General features: G+C 42.7%; 1 protein-coding gene across 2 annotated transcripts in view; it reads left to right on the top strand.

Annotated features, from left to right (window-relative positions):
* The window catches only part of ZFAND2B (zinc finger AN1-type containing 2B), a 34353-nt gene extending 7890 nt beyond the window's left edge, over window positions 1–26463 (top strand). Inside the window, exons 2-11 of one of the 2 annotated variants that reach the window (XM_077447872.1) lie at window positions 1186–1248; window positions 3022–3116; window positions 3201–3332; window positions 3477–3628; window positions 5893–6024; window positions 8274–8328; window positions 10753–10829; window positions 14426–14501; window positions 15608–15650; window positions 15817–26463. In XM_077447872.1, coding sequence (XP_077303998.1) covers window positions 1194–1248; window positions 3022–3116; window positions 3201–3332; window positions 3477–3628; window positions 5893–6024; window positions 8274–8328; window positions 10753–10829; window positions 14426–14501; window positions 15608–15628 — 795 coding nt within the window. In that variant the 5' untranslated portion in view covers window positions 1186–1193 and the 3' untranslated portion in view covers window positions 15629–15650; window positions 15817–26463. The remainder of the gene's footprint in view (window positions 1–1185; window positions 1249–3021; window positions 3117–3200; window positions 3333–3476; window positions 3629–5892; window positions 6025–8273; window positions 8329–10752; window positions 10830–14425; window positions 14502–15607; window positions 15651–15816) is intronic. The other variant, XM_077447871.1, reaches the window with a different exon arrangement.
* Window positions 26464–27293: the final 830 nt, after the last annotated feature.

Here is a 27293-nt window from a genome sequence, read left to right as displayed (position 1 = left end):
GGTGGACATGTCCGCATATTCGCCCATATTGGTTGACCACACTACACTGGATCAAAGTGATCCAAGGATCTGAAGTCCCCAATGAGCCATGGGTTATATTGCTTAATTCTACAGGCAAATCAGTAGGAACCTATAAAAAAATCTGTAACACCTCACCTTCTGAATGCGGCAAAAGCGCTTATTCCCAGGCTTTGGAAACAACCAACTATCCTAACTCTACGCCAGTGGCTACTGGAAGTAGACCATACATACTATATGGAAGATCTCACCTATACCCTTAAAAATGAATCAGATTTATCAAAAAAATAAAAAATGGCCCTGCTGGTTTGCCTTCAAATTCTCATCCGCCTATGCGGAAATTATGTCTCAATCAACATAAGCTGATTTATAATCCATTCATTGTGTATCTGGCTGAGGCAGGACATCTACCCCCACCCCCTCCTCTCACCCTCTCTTTTCCCTTTTCTATTTTTACTTATTTTCCCTTCCTATCATTTACAGTTTCCATTATCCTCTATACGAGGTATGTTCTGTCCTATAATGGCATTTCCTGTTCATATTTTTCAATACGACGACCAGTCATACAGGCTCAAGGTTACTGAGCGGCCCTAAACTCCTATGGATGCCTTATCTATGACTAGCACTATGTTGTGTGTTCAATACTCCAGGTGTCATCTTGTGTTTGTATAGTATGCCACCAGAGGACTCGTACTACTATTCACAAATTGAACAAAAATAACGAGTTGTCATTAGGAGCACCTTCTTAAATTGACAGGACTAATCTGTGTACCACATGAGCACTTATTGTAACCAGTCTGTGGGAGCCAGAATTATTGTTGGTTGGTAGGGGATCAAATACTTATTTTTACTCACTGAACTGCAACTCAGTTTATAACATTTGTATCGTGTTTTTTTTTTTCTGGATTTGTGGTTGATATTCTGTGTCTATCATTTAAAATACACCTATGATAAAAATTATAGACCCTTAATTTCTTTGTAAGTGGGCAACATTACGAAATCTTCACGGGATCAAATCATTATTTTCCCCAATGTATTTACGGCGGTAATGAAAGCTACCCCTACCCATATAAAATTGTTTTTGTTAATTGAATATTGAGTGTGTTGTCAGTACAATATAGAAGGATATTTTGACACTTAATATTTCTATTTTTTTGCTCTTGGAAGGTATCGGCATGGAGTTTCCGGACCTTGGGAAGCATTGTTCAGAACCAACATGTAAACAGCTAGGTAAGAATTGTGTGGATGGATGCCTTTTTGCATTAATTCAAGAGTCTGCTTTTGGTGTCCAACTAATGGAAGAGGGTGTGCTGCTAGAATAGGAAGCATAGTGAATTAACTGTGAGCATATATTATGAATTATGATTGCTTTGTTTACTTAAATAACATTTTTGATGTGACTTTCTCATTTAAGGGCTTGCTCTTTTATATTTTTATTTTTTTATTGTTTTAAATATAGCGATTTGGAGAAAAACGACTCTGTACTGTATACTCCATCTTGTTGCCTTAAAGCTTTGCTGGAGAAAATGTTGCCCTTATAGTGGGCTCCCTTCTGGAATCAGTGAGTTTAGGAGGGGCTCATTTTGTATAGGGGGATAGAATAATGCCGCGTACACGCGACCGGACTTTCCGGCAAAATAGGTCTGGCGGTATTCCCGGTGGAGTTTCGGCGAAGTTCCGACGGACTTTCAAAATGAATTAAGTCAGTTCGAAAGTCCGTTCGTTTTGAACGTGATGACGTAAACGGGACTAAAAAAGGAAGTTCAGTAGCCAATAGCTGCCCTTGCGTCGTATCTGGTCCGTCGGACCAGCATACAGACGAACGGATTTCCCGATTTAAGTCCGTCGGAATTGAGTCTGTTGGATAGATGTGAAACATGTTCTATTTGTTCCCGAAAAACGAACGGATTAGCCCACACACGATCGGATTGTCCGACGGACTAATCCCGTCGGACCTAGTCTGCCGGAAAGTTCGGTCGTGTGTACGCGGCATAAGGTGTACACACACCTTACTCTTCGCTCCTGCAGGCTTCCCCCTCCTCATATGCTCAGTTCACCAAAGCCTCTTCTCTGCTTGACCAGTGGTACTGCATTGTATGCCAGGTTGCCAACCCACATCCCAAAGAGAGCACCAGCTGCTGGGAGGGGGTGAAAAATGATGGTAAGTAATTTTACGTATTCATCATCTCCGGTAAAAATTCAGTCGGTAACCCTTGCAGTGTGGAGAGGAGCCCAATGCAAGGGTAATTTTGTCTCAGGCCTGGTGGTTGGTTTTAGTTGTATGTCCAGCCAAAACATTTCCTTTGTTTTGGATAGAGTGGGGAAGCAATAGAGCAGGGATGTCCAACCTTTTGACATTCCTGGGCCACATTGGAAGAAGAGGAATTGTCTTGGGCTGCACATAAAATACACTGATATTGTCACTAGTACCGATGTGAACGTACAATATATATGTGTAAAGTGCTGCGTAACTTGACAGAGCTATATAAGAGCATGTAATAAATAAATAAATCCTGCTAAACAGGATTTTCCTAGAGAGATTTGCCTAAACTTCCTGTCCTGCTGACCGCGTTTACCAGACAGGAAATGAGGGGAAATTTCCAAAAGCAACACGGACAGAAATAAATTCTAGAAGGGGATATTTAGAACACTCGCTCTCACACTCTGTCCGTATCCCTGTTTCAGACTTCCTTGATGGTGAAACTGTTGTCAGCAGGACAGGAAGTGAAGTTAAATCTTCCCAAATTTCTGTAAAACCGTAACAGGAGTTCTGATCCATCCCCACTCTGTCCAAAACTAGAAATTAAGGTTTTGGGTGGACATATACCTAGGGCAGATATCAGCTTCTTGGGTTGTGCCTTGCTTTCAATGGGTCAGGAATAGTAAAGTATGCATATTGTCTTATTACTGCCAGACAGGAAGCAGGAGAGCTCCTTGTATGTGTGTGTGCCTACAGCCCCATAGCATTTTTATTTATTTTTTTTAATCTGGATTTTTCTGTAGATTTCCTACCTCTAAAATGTGACGCTTGTGAGCAGATCTTCTGCAAAGACCACATCACATACATCCTTCATAAGTGCAGCTCAGCCTATAAGAAGGTAATCCTGACACTCCTGGTAGTGTGTAGATCTGTTCACTAACATGGTGTTCTTTTTCTCTAATGACTGTGCTTTGTATGTCAGGATGTCCAGGTCCCAGTTTGTCCGCTCTGTAACATCCCAATCCCAGTGACTCGAGGACAGACTCCGGATATCGTTGTCGGGGATCACATTGATCGGGACTGCAAGTCTGATCCGGCCCAGCAGAAGCGTAAGGTGAGGACTTAACACAACGGTGTCATCATTTTCGCCATCCTTCCCCTTTTTTATTTTTTATTTTTTTTTATTTATTTATTTTTTAATATATCGGTAATAAATTTCACCGTGCTCATTGTAGCTAATAACGTTTTAAATATTCAGATATTCACCAATAAGTGTCAAAAGCCAGGCTGTAAACAGAAAGAACTGATGAAGGTTACATGTGGAGACTGCCATGGAAACTTCTGCCTCAAACACCGACACCCACTGGACCATGACTGTACATGCAAGAGCGCCTCTATCTCCCAAGCAGGGTAAGCGTCTACTGTCATTTGGTAATGTTCTTAAAAGCAGGGATCCCCAAACATCATGCGGACCAGTACCGGTGCGTGGCCTGTTGGAGGCCGGGCAGCACAATAGGTGGTGTGCAGCGTCAGAGCGAGCTAGAAGAACATGCACCACCATCCTTCCACCACTAGTGGGCACATGCCTCTTCTCCAAGCACCACCATTCCCTTCCCTCTCTGTGGTCACCTTACCTACAGAGAGTATGGGGGAGATGAAGGAGAAGCGGAGGGAGGAGAGCCAGTTTGGGGTCATAGAGCAATGGCTGACAGGCTGCACACACCCCAACTTCCCTCCCCCCCTTCTCTCGGAGGTGACAAGCAATGCACTTTTCCAAGGTAATTGCTGACAGATGTAACAACGATCTGGATTGTAAACCCTTCATGCACATTTGACCATTTATGATGGGATGGTCACATCATTCTGGTAAGAGCCTTTTGTGTGCACAGAGGTGAGGTTGAACATTAGCTTGGACATTAGAGTGAAAGATTTTTTTTTTTTTTTTTTTTTGTTCTTTGTGCATACGGACACTTCCTATTTTTATTTATATTCTTTTTTTATTAATTGCTTTCTTGTTTTTTCATTATTTGACAATTGATGCTGTTTTGGATCCAAACTAAAACAGCTCGGTACCTTTTGTTTCTGTCCCCCTGGCCAAATTAATCCTCAATATAAAAGTGTGCACACTTGAAGTCAAACACTGACACAGGCACAGTTCAGTATTCAGATGCTTCTCCTTTTTATTTCCTGAACTCCGGCTGATATACAATAAGCCGGATATCTTACTATCAAATCAAAAATTAGATGAAACACAGCGTGTACAAACCACAAATTATACATATTCATTATTGTGACGAAGGATAAGCTTTTTAGCTGGGTCATGTCTGAAAAAGGGAAAAGCAAACTATCGTAACTAAAACAGGGTCTTGTTTTCAGCCCCCTTCCTCTTGGGTGTAGTCTCATGGTGCCGAAGACAGGCGCAATCTTCTTTTTGACGTTGTTTTTTTTTTAACCCTTGCAGTTTCATTCCACATGAAGGGGGAAGCTGGCAGACATCTTAATTATGATTAAATGAGTATGATTAAAGTTGATAGCTAATAGTGAAAGATAAGCACTTATATCTATAAGAGTACCAGAAATAGGCATTTCACTTATAACACTCATGATCACATCCATTACAATGGTGATGTTAATTATGCATATATTCCTTTTTGTTTTTTTATATATATATGGAGCTGCACGTGAGCTATGATTTCCCCCCCACCCCCCATGTCCACCTAACTCCCACCCCCCCCTGGTCCGTGGAGGGGTTGTAGTTGGAGAGGCTGGTCCTTAGTCCTGGGAATTTGGGGGCTGCTGCTTTAAAGGATTAGTTCACCTTTTGGGGGGAAAAATGCAAACATTTTTAGAGGAAAAAATTTGCATTCATTTTTCCTTAAGGAGCCTTTAAAGCATGGGTCTTCAAACTACGGCCCTCCAGTTGTTCAGGAACTACAATTCCCATCATGCCCAGTCATGTCTGTGAATGTCAGAGTGTTACAATGCCTCATGGGATGTGTAGTTTCGCAACAGCTGGAGGGCCGTAGTTTGAGGATCTCTGCTTTAAAGCATTGCACCCGTGATTGATCAGTGGATCATGGTTCAATGCCAGTATCCTGCAGCTGTCAGCCCGTACCTCCATATGGGCTGTTTACCAGCTGCAGGGCTTGTGAATGAACTACAAGGACACTCATCAGCAACCTCCCTGTCTATTTAGAACTACAAGCCGTCAGCCACAATGGTTGATGGTAATTGTAGTTCATGTATTAATAGGAAATTGACCAACGCAGCTGTGTGGACGGAGCCCTGCATGGGACTGTTATTTTCAAATAGTGATAGTGAGCGTGGGGAGAAGATCCCCCCCGCTCACTGTCACAGGGAGAAGGGGAGAGCCTGCAGCTTCTGGAATATGTTACATGTTCCAAATGGTTAACTTACCCTTTAAAGTTTACTTGTCCTTTCTATGGTCTGGTTAGGAGGGTATTCATGGTATCTCTGATGGACTGCAGGTTAAGCATTGTTCTAAGCTTCTACAAGCACAGGTCTTCTAATGTATCTCCGCTTATATTTTTATTTCTGCCTATTATGAATTGCTAAAGTCTCTATAGCTTGTCTTATAATCACTCTTCCCATGAAATAAACAGATGTGTAAGAGAAACATCTTTATTTTCTTAATTTGCTGTTAATCTTTACAGGCATGCAGCATTGCTTAGAGCTCAGGCTTCTTCCTCCAAAGCCTCCGCTTCTTCCAAAGCCTCCGCTTCCTCCAGCCGTTCAGCACCAAAACTGATAGCACCAAAGCCGACAGCACAGCCTCAGCGGAACAGGTACTGTAATCCAGGGCTGTCTTTAATACTGATTGTCCCCTGGGCAAACATTTTCTTGGGCCCCCCCCCCCCCCCCCCCTCCATGCAGTTTCGCTCTTTGCTCCAGCTGCTTTGTGGCATACAATAAATAGCAGCTAGATTCAAAATCTGTTTACTGAATCAGATCAAGCAGCGATTGAGTTTGGTTGCCAGAGGTTACAGTGTATTGTTACCACTCACTGATTAGTTTCTAGAGGTTACAACACATGATTTATGCTTGTTGATTGGTTGCTAGAGATTACTGTACATCAATACTGCTCACTGATTGCTTGCTAGAGGTTACTGCACATCATTACTGCTTACTGATTGGTTGCTAGAGGTTACAGCACATCATCTCCTCACTGCCTGCACACCATGGACTGAAGAGGTGAGGGGACCCAGTAATAGACAGAAAACTCCTAGGGATCCTAGGACTCCTTGCATCAGTGGCAGTGCTGAGGGGAGGGGTGGGTGTGATCAATTTCCAGCATACCCCTTTATCTCCCCAGTGGCAGCATTCCATATAGGTGATGGTGGATATGACCTCGGGGGGGGGGGGGCATGATATACATATGAATACTGCCCATATTTACATATGAATGCTGCCGCTCCGCCACTATTTACATATCAATTCTGGTATTTACATGTAAACACAGGGTCTGCATGTGAGTCATCTGTACTCAACAATAGGGCAGAGCTGGCCAGCATTATTAACAGAACTTCACACTGAGATATCAGAACACAGCACTGGACTAAAACCTCAAGAGACCAGGGAATTTAAACTGGGATAGTTGGCAATAATGACAGGGCCCAGGGCAGCTGCCCCTTTTGCCCTGCCTTAAAGACGGCCCTGCTGTAATCTCTTCATTAGACTATAGAACTCCTCAATTAAAGCAGAACTAAAGGGATCTATGCACGGGATGATGTCACTCCCACGCATGCACGGGATGATGTCACTCCCGCGCATGCACGGGATGATGTCACTCCCGCGCATGCACGGGATGATGTCACTCCCACGCATGCACGGGAGGATGTCTCTCCCACACATGCACGAGATGATGTCTCTCCCGCGCATGCACGAGATGATGTCTCTCCCGCGCATGCACGAGATGATGTCTCTCCCGCGCATGCACGAGATGATGTCTCTCCCGCGCATGCACGAGATGATGTCTCTCCCGCGCATGCACGAGATGATGTCTCTCCCGCACATGCACGAGATGTCTCTCTGACACAGGTCGGGCTGGCCACTGTAAGCTGAGCTGTGCATGCGCAGTTCAGTTTACTTGCTGGGGGACGCTGCGAGCAGGCAGCTAAGTATATTTTATTGCAGAAGAGACATTGCATGCCTGCTCACTGTGAACAACAGCAGAACTTTAGTTCCACTTTTAACTGTCCAAAGAATATACCCTTGTATATTGGGCTGAGGAACACAAACCTGTGAGTATTGCAGGATATACACTGCTGGAACTCCTTATTTGTGTTTTTTTGTGATTATCTCTATGCGTCATCAGCCTTATTATGAAATGGCCTCGGTTTTTTTAGGTTTCTTGAATGCTTGCATAAAAGTGTATTCTTTGTGACCTGTTATTGTTTTCAATCGGGTACTGTTTTTTTTTTTTTGTACTTTTTCATAACTACCCTATCCCTAGCTAAAACTTCACTGTCTTTCTGAAAGCTGCAGGTAAAGTCTGTTGCCCTCTGTAATTGCAGTGCTGTTTGATGCCCTATTCCAAGTTGCCCCTACAGCTTTGCATTTAGCGAGGCGTGTCGGGCTGCTAAACAGGGGGCATCAATCTAGCAGCAACCTCTGGATGGGCAGGAACATTTCAGCTGGTCAAAATGAAGCTAAAAAAAACAGATATTCAAAATATACTATTTTTTCACCTTGAATCCTATTGCCAGTAATATTTTCTTTGGTTGTATGTAATATATATATATATATTTGCTTTTGTTTATAAACACTATTTCTGATTTAAAAAAAAAAAGTACTATTTTAACACAAGCTCAATTTATTGCTATATATATATATATATATATATATATATATATATATATATATATATATATATATATATATTTTATATTATATTATATTTATTTATTTTTTAAACTATAGTTGAGTTGTAAATAATGAAGACATTTTAAATATTGCAGATTCATTTTTTTTCTAAACAAGAAGCAGTATTTCACCTGTCCTTTCTGTACAATGACATAGTACCTGTCTCTTTTAGGACGAGTGTCCCAAGTGTACAGCCGCCTGCCTCAGTTGTGCTACAGAACGGATTAGTAAGTGTCTCTGCTCATTTTCTGAAGATTTGTGTTGTCATTACCCTTTGAGCACTCTTCTTCTTCTTCGACGTTGTGTCTTACTGACTGTTTTGTGATTGGTTATCAGAACCAGACTAGCCATAAAACACAACCAACTTTTACTATATGGTGTTTTGTCAGCAGCCATGTTTCTTTAGAAGCAAGAGAGGCCGGGGTTTATTTGAAATATGAATTCTAGTTATGGATGTTTTATACATATTGACATTGGTCCAGCTTGGATCAGTGTAACTATGTACCATATATATCATACCTGACAGATGCCCCTGGAAGTGGGAAATCACTGAATATACACCGCTACTCCAGTGATCTCCATTTGCTCTTGGGTGGCTGCCCTGCTTTATTCTCAACGTAGAAGGTCAGCCACTCAGCCAAACGCCATTCAGAGAATGCTTTGCATTTTTCTAATGAATGCAAACCACTCTCTGATTGGACAAGATGGAGACAACGATGTCCCCACCCAGCCTCTCCAACTTGTCCATATATTGTTTATTGCTTTTGGTCAGTGGCACTACTTATGTACATGGGTACTTTATCCTACAGTCACAGCATGCTGTCTGTATTGAGATCTCCTGAGTGCCTTGCCGAAGAGATGTCTTCAGCATAGATGCTCAGTCTCTCAAGCCTCCTGAACCCATAAGCTGGATACACACTATCCAATGTTCTGTAGATTTTGTTCCTTCAGATTTGCCAAAACCGTATAATATGCGGTCAAACCTTAAAGCCCCATACACACGATCAGAAATTCTGCCAGCAAATGTCGGATGTGAGCTTTTGGTCAGACCGCATGTACGCTCCATCGGACTTTTGCAGCCAGCAAAAGATTGAGAGCAGGTTCTCTATTTTTTTGTTCGGAAAAAGTTCAGATCGGAAATTCCGATCGTCTGTACAATATCCGACGCGCAATATTCCTACGCATGCTCGGAAGCATTGAATTTAGTTTTGCTTGGCTCATCGTAGTGTTGTACGTCACCGCGTTCTTGACGTTTGAAAGTTCAGAGAACTTTTGTGTGACCGTGTGTATGCAAGCCAAGCTTGAGCGGAATTCCGTCTGAAAAATCATCCCAAATTTTTTTTTTTACGACGGAAAATCCGATCGTGTGTACGGGGCATAAGAGTCTCAGTTTGTATGCAATCAGGCAGGCCCTTGCACTACATGGTTTTGGTAAAAGTGCGTATGGGGTTTTACTTCCTGAAACCTCATGTGACTAGAGGCATCGCAGAGGGTGCTGACTGTTATTAAATTGATATTCCAGTCTGTGCATTGGTGAGATTGTGGCTCATGTCAGTGAAGGGGAGAAGCACAAAAGTATTTTTCAAAAGATGGAGTGAGGAAAAACAATGAAAAAAAACAGAAACGCAGTAAGCCCTTGTACACACGGTCGGAGATTCAGACGGAATGTGTCCTATCGGACCGTTTTGTCGGATATTTCGACTGTGTGTGGTCTCCATCGGACTGTTTCCGTCGGAATATCCGACGGACCAACTTTTCCAACTTGCCGGTAAAATTTTCCGACAATATGCTCCGATCGGACATACTCCGATCATGTGTAGCCTACTCCGACGGACAAAGTGCCACGCATGCTCAGATCAAATTCCTAGACCAAAGCTATTGTCTACTAGCCTGAACGTAGTCCCGTCGTAACGAAATAACGTCATCACGTTATGTACAATCGGATTTTCCGACAACTTACTCCGACCGTGTGTATGCAACATCACTTCCGGACCTCTTCCGGAATTAATCCGTCGGAATTACTCCGACAGATTTGGTTGTCGGAATCTCCGACCGTGTGTACAAGGGCTTAGAGTATTTAGAAATGTGTTTTTTATTTACATATTAAACTTTTATTGTTGTGTGTGTTTTCTTTTTTTTTTCTTTTTTTCAGGCAGCATAGTACAGGTTTTGAATCTGCTTTTAAAGAGACGATGTTGTTCGGTTGCACATATTAAAAATACTATTTTAAAATACAATATTATTTATATACCTGTCACAGTTGCCTCTGTTAAATAGAATCTTCATTCTCACCCACTGCTACAGGTATATTTAGTATATTCAGCATCTGACCATTCCAGATGTGTCGGATGCCTGGCATCTGCCTGCTATGGCTCCCACCACCCTGGCAGATTACTCACTAACAGGTCCCTGCTGACCTGTAGGGTCACACTAGTGACATAGTGATGGGAGCCACAGTGGGGAGATGCAGGCATCGGAGGGTGATGTCCCAGAGATGCCTGTGACCCCAGAAAAGAGTAAAGATTCTATTCAACTAAGGCAATAATTGTAAGTATAATACATGTATTTTCTAATTCTGTATTTATTTTAACAGCAAGCAATATATTTTATGCATTGAATACACTTTTTTTGTTTTTTTTTTTGTTTGGCAGACGGAGGAAGAAGCCTTACAGAGGGCTCTGGAAATGTCGCTAGCAGAATCAGCACAGAACACGCCTCAGCAACACAGGTATAGTAAAAGGTGGTGCTGGTGGGGTTATTCTTTAAAGTGGTTGTAAACCCTCACATATGCACAGAAGTGAACAGCCTCAGATGGTAAACAGGGATGAAACAAATCTCCCGTACATAAGTTTTATTTCAGGTACTTATATAGTGCTGTCAATTTACGCAGCACTACACTATGGAGTACATATACATTCATACATTGTACATTCACTTCAGTCACTGCCCTCAAGGAGCTTACAGTCTAAGGTCCCGAACTCGCATTCATACATACACATACTAGGGCCAATCTAGACAGGATCCAATTAACCTACCAGCATGTATTTGAAGTGTGGGAGGGAACTGGAGTACTCGCAGAAAACCCACGCAGGCAGAGAGAGAACACGCAAACTCTGGACAGGTAGTGGGATTGGGATTTGAACCAGTCACTCTTTTTTGCTTCCAGGCGAAAGTGCTAACCAATACACCACTGTGCTGCCCACACTTGTATATCTGCTGTTTTCCCCTTCTTCATTCTATGCTTGATGTGATTGTAGCCGTATTAGTGCAATTGTGACAGATACAATTTAGTACTGTCCATGATACTTTTTTTTTTATTTGCACTAACATACAATTTTTCAGGACGAGCTTTCGGGGTATGTCCCCTTCAAGGTTCAAGCAGTACTGATTCACAAATTTTTAAGTAGAATGTCAAAAAAACAAAAAAAAAACACATCTCTGAGGGAAAGGAGAGAGGGAAAAAAAAGAGGGAAAAGCATACAAATCAATGGTAATAAAGATAGCAGACCCCCTCTGTGATTATCACCCCCCCCCCCCTTCCATTATATAGCTCTCACTAATTCTGCTTCTATCTTTATTACTATTGATTTGTATGCGTTTGTTTTTCTCTCTTTTTTTTTAATCTCTCCTTGACACTGATGGGCACTGATCAGGAGGTACTGATGAGGCTGCACTGATGGGTGGCACTGAAAGGTGACACTGAGGCATTGATGGGCACTGGCAACACTTTTGGGCATTTATTGGCGGCACTGATTGGCAACACTGACGATGGGCACTGATTGGCAACACTGATGGGCACTGATTGTCAACACTGATGGTGGTCACTGATTGTCAACACTGATGGTGGTCACTGATTGTCAACACTGATGGTGGTCACTGATTGTCAACACTGATGGTGGTCACTGATTGTCAACACTGACGGTGGTCACTGATTGTCAACACTGACGGTGGTCACTGATTGTCAACACTGACGGTGGTCACTGATTGTCAACACTGGTTGGTAATGTGGGGACTTATTTACCTGTAACAGAAGCCGGTTAACAGCTTTGTTCTTTTCTCCTCACGCTCAGTGTGAGGGGGGAAAAAAAGCAGATAACCGGCTTCTGTTTACTTCCATGATCAGCTATCATTGGCTAAAAGCTGATGACGTGGTAAAAAGCTGCTTTGATTGGCCCTTTACCCCGATCTGTGATCAGCCGAGTCTAAAGAAGAATTACAGAGTGCCCGGCCCCAGCACAGGAGGACATCCATGGACGCCCTCCCAGTAAAGTAAGCCCGTGCTGTAAATAAAGAAAAAACCTTAGTGCTGATATTAATAAATATGTGGAGACTAAAAACACAAATGAATAGGAAAAAAACGAAATGACTAGGCTGCAACCATGTCAGTGTTCTGTCACTATAAAATTATTGTTGTATCTAATGGTGCGCTCTAGTCAACTTTCTGTTTCAAAGTCTGCACACAGATTATAAAGTCTGAGGCTACTATAGCAATATATGTTGAACTTAAAGTGGTTGTAAACCCTTACAAACCACTTTGACCTACAGGTAAGCCTAGATTAAGGCTTACCTGTAGGTCCAAGAAATATCTCCCAAACCTATACGGTTTAGGAGATATTTGCCCGAAGACGGGCACCGCTGTCTACGGTGCATGCGATAATGAAGATGCCGCGTGTCTCGGCTCCCGTGCGCATGCGCGGGAGTGACGGCTTCGCCGAATGACAGTACTGTGCAAAATGTGTAATATATGCAATATTATCATGTGCAAATAAGCAATAGCATAAAGTGCAAAAAATTGTCTAAACAATTAACAAGGTGCAAAAATGCTGTGCAAATATCAAAAATATATGTGCAGATATTGTGCAAGTATGCAATAAGTGTTGGAGACAGAGGTCCCCATCACATTAACCAAATGCCAAACCTCACGTCCAATACAAAGTGCAGCGAAAACTAATAATAATCAATAGGAATCACAAATAAATGAATAATATAACTGTAAACAACACTGTATCAATGTGCTAAAAACAAAAGTGATTAATAGATAGTGTATATGCTGATTACTACATCCATATTCATGTGCAGTCTCTAATTAGTTGAAAACAAAGTCCCACTAATGTCTGCAGACAGTTTTTACTTGCGATCGTTTCTCTCAGAGAAAAAAAACTGTCTGGGACCACTATCGCTCACGATCGTATTGTTCCAAATCCGATCCAATCCCAGATCTTGGCACTAAGTGAGAAAAACTTTCATTGCGCAGTGATTACATATTCTGTGAGCTACAACCACACCGATTACACTCACATAACCCGGCCGACAAGTAGCGCTTTCAAACAATCAGCTCGATAGGAGGCGTTTCCCACACAAGCCACCCTGCTTGCTAAGTTCTCAGAAGGCTCCGAACGTAACGTCACTGGCTCCACCCGACGCATTGCATCATATGTCACATGACTTTATCAAGGGCCGCCTATTAATCACTTTTCTTTTTGTTTTTAGCACATTGATACAGTGTTGTTTACAGTTATATTATTAATTTATTTGTGATTACCATTGATTATTATTAGTTTTCACTGGAAATTACATATTTATGTTTGCTATTTGCACATCTATGGGATGCTATACGCTAGGAATATGCAATTAGCGGACCTCCAGCTGTTGCAGAACTACAAGTCCCATGAGCCATAGCAAGACTCTGACAGCCACAAGCATGACACCCAGAGGCAGAGGCATGATGGGACTTGTAGTTTTGCAACAGCTGGAGGTCCGCTAATTGCATATCCCTGCTATACACCGTTCAGTAGACAGGCTGAGTGACAATAAGCACAATAGCACTTTGTATTGGACGTGAAGTTTGGCATTTGGTTAATGTGATGGGGACCTCTGTCTCCAACACTTATTATTGCATACTTGCACAAATATCTGCACATATATTTTTGATACTTGCACAGCATTTTTTTCACCTTGTTAATTGTTTGCACAATTTTTTGCACTTTATGCTATTGCTTATTTGCACATGATAATATTGTAAATTTTGCACAGTACTGTATTAAGTTCAACATATATTGCTATAGTAGCCTCAGACTTTATAATCTGTGTGCAGACTTTGAAATAGAAAGTTGACTAGAGCGCACTATTAGATATAACAAGCCCGTGCTGTAGTCGTCTTTTGGCTATAACGTGGGCAAGAAGGGGTTCAATTCTGAGAAATGTTTTAGAGGAGACCTCAACTAATATATTTCCTTGAATAAATGGGCTTTCATTGAGCACTTAAAGCAAATGATGTTCTTGTGTGTTTCCCTGATCCTTTTCACATGTGCTTTTATCTCTCAGCACTCAGGAAGAAGAAGACTTGGCTCTAGCCCGAGCTTTGTCAGCTAGTGAAGAAGAATACAGACGACAACAAGCGGTCAGTACAATTCATGTTCCTTTTGAATCATTGTTAAAATATAGTTCAGGCATAGAAGATATACTCACTCATCACCTTTTTAATTTTAAAAGGTTAGTTTACCATTTATAATAAAAAAAAAACTCTGCAGCAATTACACCTTATACTAATGAAATTCAACATGTGCAATCATATTCCTGAAAACATTACTTACCCCTCCGCTCTGACATTCCAATTCTGCATTCAAAAGATGTGCACCTAGAGCGGCTGGCATAGGCAGAGTGGTACTAGGAAGGATGTTAGGCAGTCTGCACCTGAATTAAAGAATGTGAAGACCTCTGTGTGGTGGGAGCTGGAACGCTCGCCTGTCCGGCTGCGTGATGGCTTCCGGATCGCTACGCAAAAGATGGCATGGTATACTCGTTTCGGGGCTTCACCCCTTTGTCAAACCAATAGGGAAGCTTTCCTATAAAACCTTGCCCTAAAGGATGGAGACCCCAAAATGTGTAACCACTCCCCCTTTTACAGATTGACCTCATCCTCTTGGTAAAACGAGTGCTGCCGATCCATGCCAAGTGGGCTGCAAGGATCCGAAAGCCGCCACATTCTTCAAATCGGCTGCAGACTAACGTTCAGCCACTTCCTAGTACTGCGCTGCCTATACCAGCTGCTTACCTGCCATTCTCTACACTCCCCAAGGATGACATTCACACTGACCACCTATATATAGTGAGTGCAATATTTTTATTTTCTAATGTCACGTTTTATACAGTCCTACATCATGGGTGCTCAACCTGTGGCCCTCCAGCTGTTGCAGAACTAAAAGTCCCATGAGGTATTGCAAGGCTGACCGTTACAAGCGTGACTCCCACAGGCAGAGGCATGATGGGGCAAGAGGTTGAGGACCCATGGTCTACATTTAGATGGAGGCGCCCTCTTCTGGTTGTTTTTCAGAATTTTTTGTTTTCTACATTTTGTTCTAATTGTTTTTTCTAATGTAATACCAATATTGTTGCTCAACCTGTGGTTTGACTTCTCACTATATACAAGGTACCAATAGACCAGCTCCAACCACTCCATATAAAACCCCAGTTTAAAAGGAAATCTTTAAATATTTTTCCCTCCAGTGCTCTGATCGATACACATAGGATTTTGCACCTAATTCAACTGGTAAGTGTTAAAAACATTTCCAAATTTTTATTTTTATTTTTTATTTTTTGGCCTACTCGTACCTTGTATGTAACATTGATTTCACTTGTGTGTACACTGTCCTTTCTCCTGTTTATTATAATGGCTGTTTACATGCACTAAATACAGCTGTATTGTCTATGTTTAGGGACCGAGTCGTGATGCCAAACAGAGCATGTGTAATATGTGCTAGCACGGCACCGGACCAGCACCCAACTCCAAGCACAGAAGCAGGAACTGCAATACGTTTCTGAGTTTCAGCCACAACTCTGGGTTTTTACTCTTCAGAACGGACACAATATTTGGATGATGTTTTGCATGCCTGAGTTTCTATCGCTTCTTTTCCTGTAGGCTGTATAGGCCACTTGTCTGGTCTCATTAGCTGGAAGTAAGGAAGGTATAAACTGTTGTTTGACACTACAGAAGCCATTTTGTCAGATCTTGAGAATGCAGCCACTTGTGTCAACAAGTCCTGGTGATCTATTCAGGGCAGAGCCAATTCATGCACAAGGTTACCTAGACAGGGGGTGTAGAGCCTGATAGATGTGTAATGGGTCCTGCTACAGCCTTCAGGCTCCAGCAGTAAACTAGGGGGATAGGGAAGTTGCTCTAAGACAGAGTCCTCCAAACTTTATAAACAAAGGGCGAGTTTATGGTCCTTCAAACTTTAGAGGAAGCTAAATTGTGGCCAGTGGGAGTAGAAGATGCCCTGGTGACATTGTGAGTAAACAATGCCTCATCATTGACATCAGTAGGAGAAATGGTGCCCCATCATTGGTGTCAGTGGGAGGAATAGTGCCCCATCATTGGTGTCAGTGGGAGGAATAGTGCCCCATCATTGGTGTCAGAGTGATGAAAAGTGCCCCATTGTCAGTGGCTGGAACTATACCTCACTGTTGCTGACAGTGGGGGAGGGGGGATGCCCTAAGGGCCTGTTAAAAGCAAGCAAAGGGCCACATCTATCTCCTGGGCCGAAATTTGGAGACCACTGCTCTGAGCTGTGCACCTGCCCTTCACTTCTAAAAGGGAGTTATAGGCAGTTGGTGTCTGATGGGGCCATATAGAAATGGGTTAGCAAATGAGAGGGCGCACCAGCATTGTGCATTAACCCACAACATTTATTAATTAAAATTAAAAAGTGCTGTGGGAAAATGTAAAAAAATATGCTCACAAACGTGAATGATGGTGTGTTTTTTTTTTTTTTTTTTTTTTTTTTGATTTGACCTATTCAAGACAAAGTATAACTAGTTTTGTAAAGACCCTTCACCAGTTCCGTTCACCTTTCCAGCGCTTCTTTACAGCTACGGCCTCCATCACGGCCCTCAACAATTCCCAGTACTCTTGAATATAGGGGAGAGTGAGACCTAATCCCAGTTGACAGTGGTTGGGGTCTAATAGCCAAATTCTAGGCACGAGCCCCATCACGTGACCAGAGGAGTGATGTCAATGCTTGCTTTAGCATCTGACACCAGCTGACCTCTTGGATTTCAGAGCAGGCTACAGTGTAGATTAGAGCTGAGCGGAAGTGCAGGTAAGATGAGGGTATATTCAAGGTGACAGTAGGGTGGATTTACTAAAGCTGGAGAGTGCAAAATCTCAGCTGTGCATAGTAACCAATCAGCTTCTAGCTTCAGCTTGTTTAAAGGGGTTGTAAAGGTTTGTGTTTTTTCACCTTAGTGCATTCTATTCGTTAAGGTGAAAAAACACCTGGCAGTCACCGGCCTCCTTGCCCCCAGCCGCCCCCCCCCCCCCGTTTTACTTACCTGAACCACTTCATTCAGTTGGCAGGGATGCGCTGTCTCTCTCTCTCTCTACAGGCTATAGATTGATAGCAGCACAGCCATTGGTTCCCGCTGCTGTCAATCAAATCCAATCACCGGGGGGCGGAGCCAAGTCCTGCATTTGGCCTCTATGGGTGCCGAATGCTGGACTCGGGAGCATGCCCACAAGGTAATCCCCTGAGAGAGCGCTTCTTCTAGGGGGCTATCTGATGCGGGGAGGGGCCACGAGAGCCGACGGGGGACCTCAGAAGAGCAAGTTCGGGGCCACTCTGTGCGAAACGAGCTGCACAGTGGAGGATAAGTATGATATGTTTGTTTTTTAACAAAAAAGAAATTACCCTTGCAATTACCACAATGTGGACCACGGCCGCCCCAGAGATTTGCGAACCGGTCAGTCAGTCACAGTCTCCTGTGATGGGAATTAAATGCGGAGAAACCCACATCCAATTCACATCAATGTGAACCCAGCCTCAGATGTCAATCAAAGGGATGGAGCAGGGAAAGCAGAGCTGCTACCTTGTCTATGGGCCCCGTTCTTCATCTTGGATCTAAAGCCGCATTCCCTTTACCAGTGATTCAGCCCACAAAATGGCTTTCTTTACAGTGTGTAGGCAACAGGTGCTCTTTATTAATGATCATAAACATTTCCAAAGAAACTGTATATATTTTATCAGGTATCACCCGTAAGAAAGCCTTTCAGTCCTGTCTGCCATGCAAACATGCTATGAACATTCAACGTTTCATTCCTGCTGCTTAAAAAAAAATAAGAGCCTTTTTTATAGAAGTATCTAAATATATATAAAAAAACAAAAAAAAACTCTGGTATGTCTGCTGCTGCTGTTATACCGCTGCTTCCAGTATGCTGGGATTTGTAGTTCAGCAGCAGCGTGCAAGCCAAAAGTTATCTGCTTCTGCTATATGAAATTGACTTGGTGCTAGAGAGTTATGTAACACGCAGTATGACTGGTTTATAAAAACAGAAGTAAAGTAGAAATAACTTTTAATTGTGCTTAATGAGAATCATTTACAACTGGATAAACTACAAGAAACGAATTTCAATCTGGGCGAGTGTAAGGGAACGCCTTGTAAAACAGCTTATTCTGTTTAAAATAGGAATGAACGGCAAAACATTTTTGTAAAACACTATAAATAAATTTTCTTCCCTTTTTTTTTTTTTATCACATTCCCTCTGTTCTCGGCTGCATAAGAGCTAGGGGGAGGCAAAGCAAACAGTACAGGTCTTCCCTGTGAAAGGCTGTGCAGGGGGGGGGCGGGGTGTATATGTCAGGAGAAGTCTGATCATTGGAGGAGAGCTCTCTGAGTTCTCAGCATAGCTAGAGAACTGACCACGGTTTGTTCTCCTTTTTAGTGTGGTCAGTTTTTAATTGGAGAGCAGAGGGACTGGTGGGAACACCGGGGATGTCACACAAAGGTAGCAATACAAAGAGAACAGGAGATTTTCTCATACAAGTACACGGTATAGCATAGCAGCCACATATCAGGAATTTTGAAGTGTTGGGGTAACAAACACTTTAAAGTTATACTCACCAATTCACACTGCTTTGCTGCCTCTGTGATCGGTCTCTGTGATGGAGCATGTGACCTTCCCCATGTGACAGCACTCTGTCCTAATTGGCTCCAAACACTGTCACATGTGGGCGAGGCAGTGACTTCATCCCGCCAGGTAAGATGTGTCACTGGGATATTCCAGGACATCTGCAGCAGGCAAGGGAATGTGTATTGGTGAGTATACCTTGCTGTGGAGTGAGCTATCAGTAGGACACTGTCACTTAACCCTGAATCATCAGAGTGACAGTGTCTCTTTCAATTATTATAATTGTAGATGCTTCTTTTGAATCTTCTCCCTTGTTCAGCTTTACTTAAAATAGTATGAAAGGTTCAGCTTTAAAAAAAAAAAAAAGCAAGTTTTACTTACCTGCTCTGTGTAATGTTTTTCTGCATAGACCAGCCTTGATCCCCTACTTCTCTTGTCCCCCGTCATCGATCTTGGCTCCTCCCCCTTGACCAGTACCCTCAAAAGCAAGCTATGGGGGCACTGGTGCATGCTCGTTCCTGAGCCCTGCTCTATGCATCCATAAAGACACACAGAGGCGTGGCTCAGCCCCCCCCCATTTGGCTGTGATTGAGGGGGAGCCATTGTTAGCCAATGGCTCTCCCTGCTGTCTCAGCCAATGAGGAGAGGGAGTCCTGGGACAGCTGAGGCTCTTGTGCACTTTGCTGGATCGAGAAGGGGATCAGGGAGTATGGGGGGGGGGGGGGGGGAGAGCAGCACACAGAAGGTTTTTTACCTTTTATGCATAGAGTGCATGAAGGTTAAAAAAAAAAAACCTTCAGCCTTTACAACCAAAAGCCATTCACTGCTGATTGCTTTCCTTAGGGTACTATTAGTGTAAATGAGCCCTAATTGCACGTACACACGACCAGACTTTCCGGCAGACTTGGTCCGACTGACTTCCCGAATGAACGGACTTGGCCACACAATCACACCAAAGTCCAACGGATTCGAACGTCATGATGTACAATCAGACTAGAATAAGGAAGTTCAGAGCCAGTAGCCAATAGCTGCCCTAGCGTCGGTTTTCGTCCGTCGGACTAGCATACAGACGAACGGATTTCTCCATAGGAACTGGGTCCAGAGGAAGAATTTGAAACATGTTCTATTTCTAAAGTCCGTCAGATTTTTGGACTGCAAAGGTCCGATGGAGCCCACACACGATCGAATTGTCCAACGGATTCGTTCCGTCGGACCTTTGCTGTCAAAAAGTCTGGTTGTGTGTACACGGCATAAGAGTGGATAACCGTTTCAAATAACAGCTCTGGTAAGGGCTTGTTTAGACTTGCAAGTGTGTGTGGGTGGGGGGTCAGGCAGTAAAAATGGGCAGTTGAGCCATGTTTTTTACCACTCCTTTAGTTGCAAAGGCAGCAGACTGGGTTATATACAGGCCAGGGCTGCAAATAGGGCCGCCCCAAAACGAATGCAAAGTTAGGTAAGAAGGTGCTTACACCTACGTGAGCCGGGGCATTTACATTTTGGGACTGAAGTATCTATCCAGATATTTATATACTTGTAATTTAAGAAAATGTTTTTAAATTGCGTGAGATTGTTTATTAAAGGTTAGGACAGAACTCTGTGCAAAAACACAAATGGTTCACATGTTAGGGAGTTTTTTTTTTTTTTACCTGCTAAAGGATTTGTATTTCTGTACATCCAGTCCTGAGATTTACCCAGCTCTGCCACATATAACATCCACGTCGTGGCAGAGAAAGGCCGGTGTCACGTCACATTTGGCTACCCCATCACATTTTGCTACCCGCTGGAGTGCATGCGCGACGACGCCATATGCGTTCCAACAGAGGGACCCTCGCGGACTCGCTTTGCTCACCACGCTTCACTCGGGGTGTAATATATATATATATATATATATATATATATATATATATATATATATATATATAATCATACTCTATGTCCACTTGGGATGGTGGGGCTAGAATTTGGACTCGGGGGTGGAGCACATACGGCGTCGTCGCACATGCGCACTCCAGCGGGTAGCCAACTGCGATGGGTCGCCATGTGTTACGAAACACCGGATCTTTTATTTTTATTTTTTCTGATGCAGTTAATCTTTTAGGTCCTTCCTCCAGCCTGTGATCGAATAGTGAAAGGAGCAGGCTGATTACCTCTGCTGTCTTCTCCCTCCTCCTATGAGCATGACCCTTGTTAGCACATGGATGCTGTAGCACAGCCGATTGGCTTCTTGTGCTGCTTCTTCCTCTCCCTATGTGAGCTCTGCTGTACAGAGCTGCATATTTTTTATATCTGCCAGGAGTTCAGTTTTAAATGTAAAAATTATCTTTATATGCGTCATCTAAAACAAGATTTTTGACCAGATTTATTTATGCTTCAAATAATTTTTTATTAATCTTAAATAAAATAAAAATTCTATGCCTGCATATTCAAGTATATTTTTTCGATGAGGTGGGCTGTAGTGATATGGAAAGTGCAGTAACCCATTGCGGCCAATCAGAATTCATTTCCACTGATCTGACCCGACTAAACTGAATGCTTTTATTGGCTCTTCAATTTGCCCTTTTATATTTATTCACCATATCAGCCAAACTATGGCACAAGATTCTTTAAAAAAATAAAATAAAATACTATTATTCACATTACAAGTTCTCCTATGTGGGAATATAGTGAAGAATATATAATATAACTGTTCCCACAAAGTTGGGAACATGAAATTGTCCAAAATATCTTGGTATGCTGACCCCTTAAGAGTTCCTTCACTGGAACTTAGGGGCCAAGCCCAACCCCTAAAAGACAACCGCACACTATAATCCCCCCTCCACCAAATGATTTGGATTGGACCAGTGCACAAAGCAAGGTCCATAAAGACATAGCTGAGCGAGTTTGGGGTGGAGGAACTTGAATGGCCTGCACAGAGTCCTGACCTCAACCCGATAGAACACCTTTGGGATGAATTAGAGTGGAGACTGCGAGCCAGGCCTTCTTGTCCAACATCGGTGCCTGACCTCACAAATGTGCTTCTGGAAGAATGGTCAGACATTCCCATAGACACACTCCTAAACCTTGTGGACAGCCTTCCCAGAAGAGTTGAAGCTGTTATAGCTGCAAAGGGTGGGCCAACTCCATATTGAACCTTACAGACTAATGCCCTGTACACACGGTCTAATTTTCTGACGGAAAATGTTCGATGGGAGCTTTTTGTCGGAAATTCTGACCGTGTGTAGGCTCCATCGCACATTTTCCATCGGAATTTCCATCACACAAAATTTGAAATCTGGATCTAAAATTTTCCGACAACAAAATCTGTTGTCGGAAAATCGTGTGTACACAATTTCGACACACAAAGTTCCACGCATGCTCAGAATCAAGCAGAAGAGCCGCACTGGCTATTGAACTTAATTTTTCTCGGCTCATCGTACGTCACCGCTTTCTGATGTTCGGATTTTCCGACCAACTTTGTGTGACCGTGTGTATGCAAGACAAGCTTGAGCCAACATCCGTCGGAAAAATCCATGGATTTTGTTGTCGGAATGTCCAATCGTGTGTACAGGGTATAAGACTGGGGTGCCATTAAAGTTCATGTGTGCGTAAAGGCAGGTGTCACAATACTTTTGGTAATCTTGTGTGTATTATGATGTCGATAACATTTTTCAAAGCCAGCGACTGGCTGCCTTGTAAAAGTGATCTGGGTGGCTCTACAGCCGGAGGGACCATTCCTCTGGGGAGCCCCTGGTAAATGGCCTTAGTTTCTTCACACAGAGGAGATGGAGGAACACCCGTTCCCCCATCTCCTCTGTGATAAATGAAGCCAGAAGTAAAGATGAATGCATCCCTTCTGCTTTCAGAACTGTTATTCTCTAGCGCGTTGTTTTTCAACCTTCTTTCAGTCAAGGCACCCATTAAAATTCTGCACAATCTCAAGGCACCTCATTCTAAAATATGAAAAACAAAATAAATTGTTTTACACAATGTAGCAACATCTACACGTAGGATCCCAACGTTAGAGGTAATTTATTCTTCCAAAGCAAATACCTCTTTGCACGCTGGTACTGACTAGTATTCCAATGTTTCTCTTCTTCCTCAGTTTCTCTCCCTCACTCAGCTAATGTGACCCCTTTGCTGAGAGAGAGGGGCAAACAAGGATGCTGTGTAGGCAGCCAGTGTCCTCCTTATCAACATATGACTTCATTGGGGGTTAGGACACTGCCGGTGTTCTGACACAAAGCGTCCGCCTATCGAATAGTGTCCGGGGCGTACTGCGCAGGGACAAGGAGAAGCCGAACATCACCGAAGAAGAACGGCGCCTGAGTCCAGGTTGAAGCCCCACCATCCAAGTGGACATAGGGTTGCTCATAGTAACAGGGCCGCTCGCCATCCTTCGGGCACGGCCTCACTTCGCTCGCCACGCTTCGGGCTCGGCCTCACTTCGCTCGCCACGCTTCGGGCTCGGCCTCGCTTCGCTTGGCTCTTTTATATTCTAACTCTATGTCCACTTGGATGGTGGGGCTTGAACCCAGACACAGTGCGCAGGCGCCGTTCTTCTTCGGAGATGTTCGACTTCTCCTTGTCCCCCAGTACTGTGCAAGCGCAGTACAGGGCGGACACTATGTAATAGGGCACACTATCTGATCGGACACCGGCTAGAAGGTCATAATGGTGGAGAATGAAAACCTGTGGCTTTGTGTAATTTAAAAGGGAGACTTGATCCACCTGCTGGCTTGTATACAATTTTTGCCCGATTTGTTGTCATTTTGCCAAAGCAACCCTGAAGAAATCTGAAGGCACCCCAGGGTGGAAAAAGGAAAAGTCTGCCCTACCTGTTCCAGCCAGGGAAGAAGCTAATCAAGCATGGTCTGAGCTTGATCAGCTCCTTTGCATGGCGGGGTGGGGGGGGGGGATGTCTAATAGACCTCCGATGTCTCCATAAAGAGGACTAGTCACTGCCAAAAGGTATCGCAGAGAGGGGGCTTATTAGCTGCCTTGTGATGGCAATGAAGTTACATTTGGAAAAAAAAAAAAAAAAATGTCAAATACATTTGAATAAAAATAGTAAAAAAATAAATAACAAAAAAAGTTATAAGCAAATATGCATGTAGGATTTGCAATGTGCTTATAACTTTTTTGTTTATTATTATTTTTATTCAAATGTATTTTAAATTTTTTTCATTTAACTTCTTTGCAATCGCAATGCAGCTAATGCGATCCCTTTGGGCATTGACAAGTCCTCTTTATGGAGACATCGGAGGTCTATTAGACATCCCCACCCCCCTGCATGTAGGACGTAGGTCCCACATGCATATGTGAACATCAATTGCAACACGCAAGGTATTTCCACGAATGACAGAGTGAGAGCAATCATTTTGGGGCCATCATAACTGATTAACTCTAAACCGATAACCTGTAGAGGCTTTTAAAGTGTTGCCTATGAAAAATTGTAGGTACCGTGGTTTTGCTGCCATTTCTCAGGTGCGCACAATTTTGACATGTTTGGTAGCCACTTGGAACCTCATCTTTTTTATTTTATTGGACAATTGAGTATTCTATTGTATTTGTGTGCACTAAAAATAATAATTTTTTTTTTTTTTTTTTTTAGTAAACGCTGTTTGTAGAGGACTTTTCCTGCACTGCCACCAGCTGACTAAATATAGTATTGCAGGCTACTTATTTATTTACTGTGGCATGTAGTGTATGGGCTCCATTCTGCTCAGTGATTAAATAATATCCCAAGACATGTCCCCTGCAAGAGCTGGTGAGCCCAGTGTGTTTCTTTATGGGTCCAAATCATTTATTAAGCAGTACTCTTTCTTCTTCAAAGTCTCCTTTTATGCATCGATTTCTGTTCTGCCCATATACAGTACATAAGCTGCTCTATGTCTCCATTAACACTACTTGTAGAAAACCAGTTTGCTCACTAACTTGATTTGTATGCTGCAAAACTCAATGACCATGTAACTATATACAATTATTTTGTTAAAATATATATAGATATATATCTGATAATGATGGTGTATGTGTAGAGGTTTATTCTATTTCCCACCATGCTGGTGAGATGTCCTGCCCCATCATCTGATAAAAGCTGTGCACAGGGGGGGCACCATGTACAAGAGTTTTTATTCAGGGGGTCTACCTTGAAACTTCAAGTAAAGTAAGATATGATAAATATAGATATATATATATATATATAATAAACATTTTTGGTGTTTTAACTGAAAATTACATATAATTCTGTCTGCAGCTGGCTATACAGAGCTCTTCTGGATGATCCATTACCAGTGGCCCATCTCTGGTATTTTATTCATATTTGTAAAATAGTTATACTCGGGGACAGCTCAGCTGAACTTGGAAAGGCTCAGAAACACTTGGAAACTGAGTATTTCCAAGTCAGTCCGAGTATTTCCAAATGGCTCCGAACTGTTCCAAGCACCCCCACACCTCTGGCCAAATGCGCTACTGCACACCCCATTAGCTTGAATTCTGCTCGTTTTGCGAGACAACACTCACAAGCCGAGTCACAATTAAAAAAAAGAAATAAAAAAAAAAAGAAAAGTTGCTTGTCTTTCAAAAAGCTTGTTAACCGCGTTACTCGTAAACCAAGGTTCCACTGTACACCTGTGTGAAGGCTATGTTTGCCCGCACAGGTGTTCCATGCATCCCCGTGCAGACAGTCCCATTCATGTCAGTTTGTTGGCCATAGCAGTACACAGACCATATGCAGACCACATGTGTTCTGAGCCTTGCACTCACACAGAGGTCAAATTGGAAGCAGTAGCTGTGTCCCAATTGACATGCCTGCAGTGGGGATGCATGCACACCTGTGCATCCCCATGCAGGTAACCCGGGCCATATGGTGACTCTATAAAGAACGATCAGTATGACCTAAGGCTGCTCTTACACAGGTGTAAAGTTCCAGGTGACCCGTCATTGGCTGTCTGCAGAGCCCCAATCATCATAGAAATGAGCCAAAAGTCAGCCAATAACAGCTTTGTCCTGATCATGCAGATATAGCTACAAGAACAATCAGAATATAAGGTTTGTCTATTTTATTGTATTTTATTTATCTCTTATTATATTATTATTATTATTTTTTTTTTTTTTTAACGTACGTTGTTTTGTACAACCTATGAAACCTCAATAGAAACGATTTGATCGGAAATATAATGTAAGGTTGGAGTTGCTATAAGAAATGAGGTCAGTTTTTTGGATTCGCTTTTTTAAGAATAGTTTTGAAGGACCGGTCTATTTCCAGAAAAAAAAAAAAACACATTTTCCATTGAAGTTTCATGATAGAACCCTGATGACGCTCTTTAACCAGGCTGTGTGAGTGGCCAGGTGTTTAATGATGACCCTCTCATTTCATACTGTGACTACTGGATGGAGGAAAGCGTCACTGACACAGAACACCTCCTTATGTTATTTTAATTTATAAACAACCAAATAAATGAAGAATGTACATTTTATCCAACATTTTGTGTCTGCCTTTTTATTTATTTATTTTTTTTTTCCGGTATTTTGTTTCTGAATACAATAAACCTAGTGTGATTTATTATTATACAATTTTATATATTGCTAAAAATTAGAAATGCACAAGATTAAAAGCTTGTATCCAGAATTTAATTTAATTTAAAGTGAACCTAGCAGAGCTACTGAATATAAAAGGAAATATGTCTGCCACCAGCAGCATAATCTGGGCGTCTAACTTCTCACCCTAAAGTGACGGTGGGGAGTAAAAAATAATAAAATCTCTTCTTCAGGTATGTATTCTTAACACAAAGAACCTTCTTTTTAGTCTCATCCTTCTCTAAATCCCTTTTTTTTATTTTGCTGCTGTGTTCTGGCTTCCTGTTAGTTGCGGGTGGATGCGCGGCGCACGCTGCGGGAGCGTGCCCGCAGGTTGGGTGGACTGGATGTCCGCCGGCGACCCGCAATTGCCTAGTACAGAGGCAGAAATGGGGATCAGCCTTTGTAAACAAGACGATTCCCCATTCTGACAGGGCACATGACAGAGATCTACTGTTCCCAGTCATCGGGAACAGTTATCTCTGTCATGTTCCTGGCAGGCCACCCCCCCCCCCCCCCCAGTAAGAACACACCCAGCGAACACAGTTAACCCCTTCCCTGCCAGTGTAATTCTTACATTGATCAGTGCATTTTTATAGCACTGATCAAAGTAATAATGTCACTGGTCGCCAAAAAGTGTCATTTGGGGTGAGATTTGTCTGCCTCAATGTCGCAGCCCCGCTAAAAATCGCAGATTGTCGCCATTACTAGTAAAAACATTAAAAAAATAAAGTC

This window comes from Lithobates pipiens, unplaced genomic scaffold (assembly GCF_037356315.1).
Source record: "Lithobates pipiens isolate NorthernLeopardFrog02 unplaced genomic scaffold, aLitPip1_a1.2 Scaffold_22, whole genome shotgun sequence".
In the NCBI taxonomy this organism is placed as follows: domain Eukaryota; kingdom Metazoa; phylum Chordata; class Amphibia; order Anura; family Ranidae; genus Lithobates; species Lithobates pipiens.
This window is presented reverse-complemented; position numbering and strand designations above follow the sequence as displayed.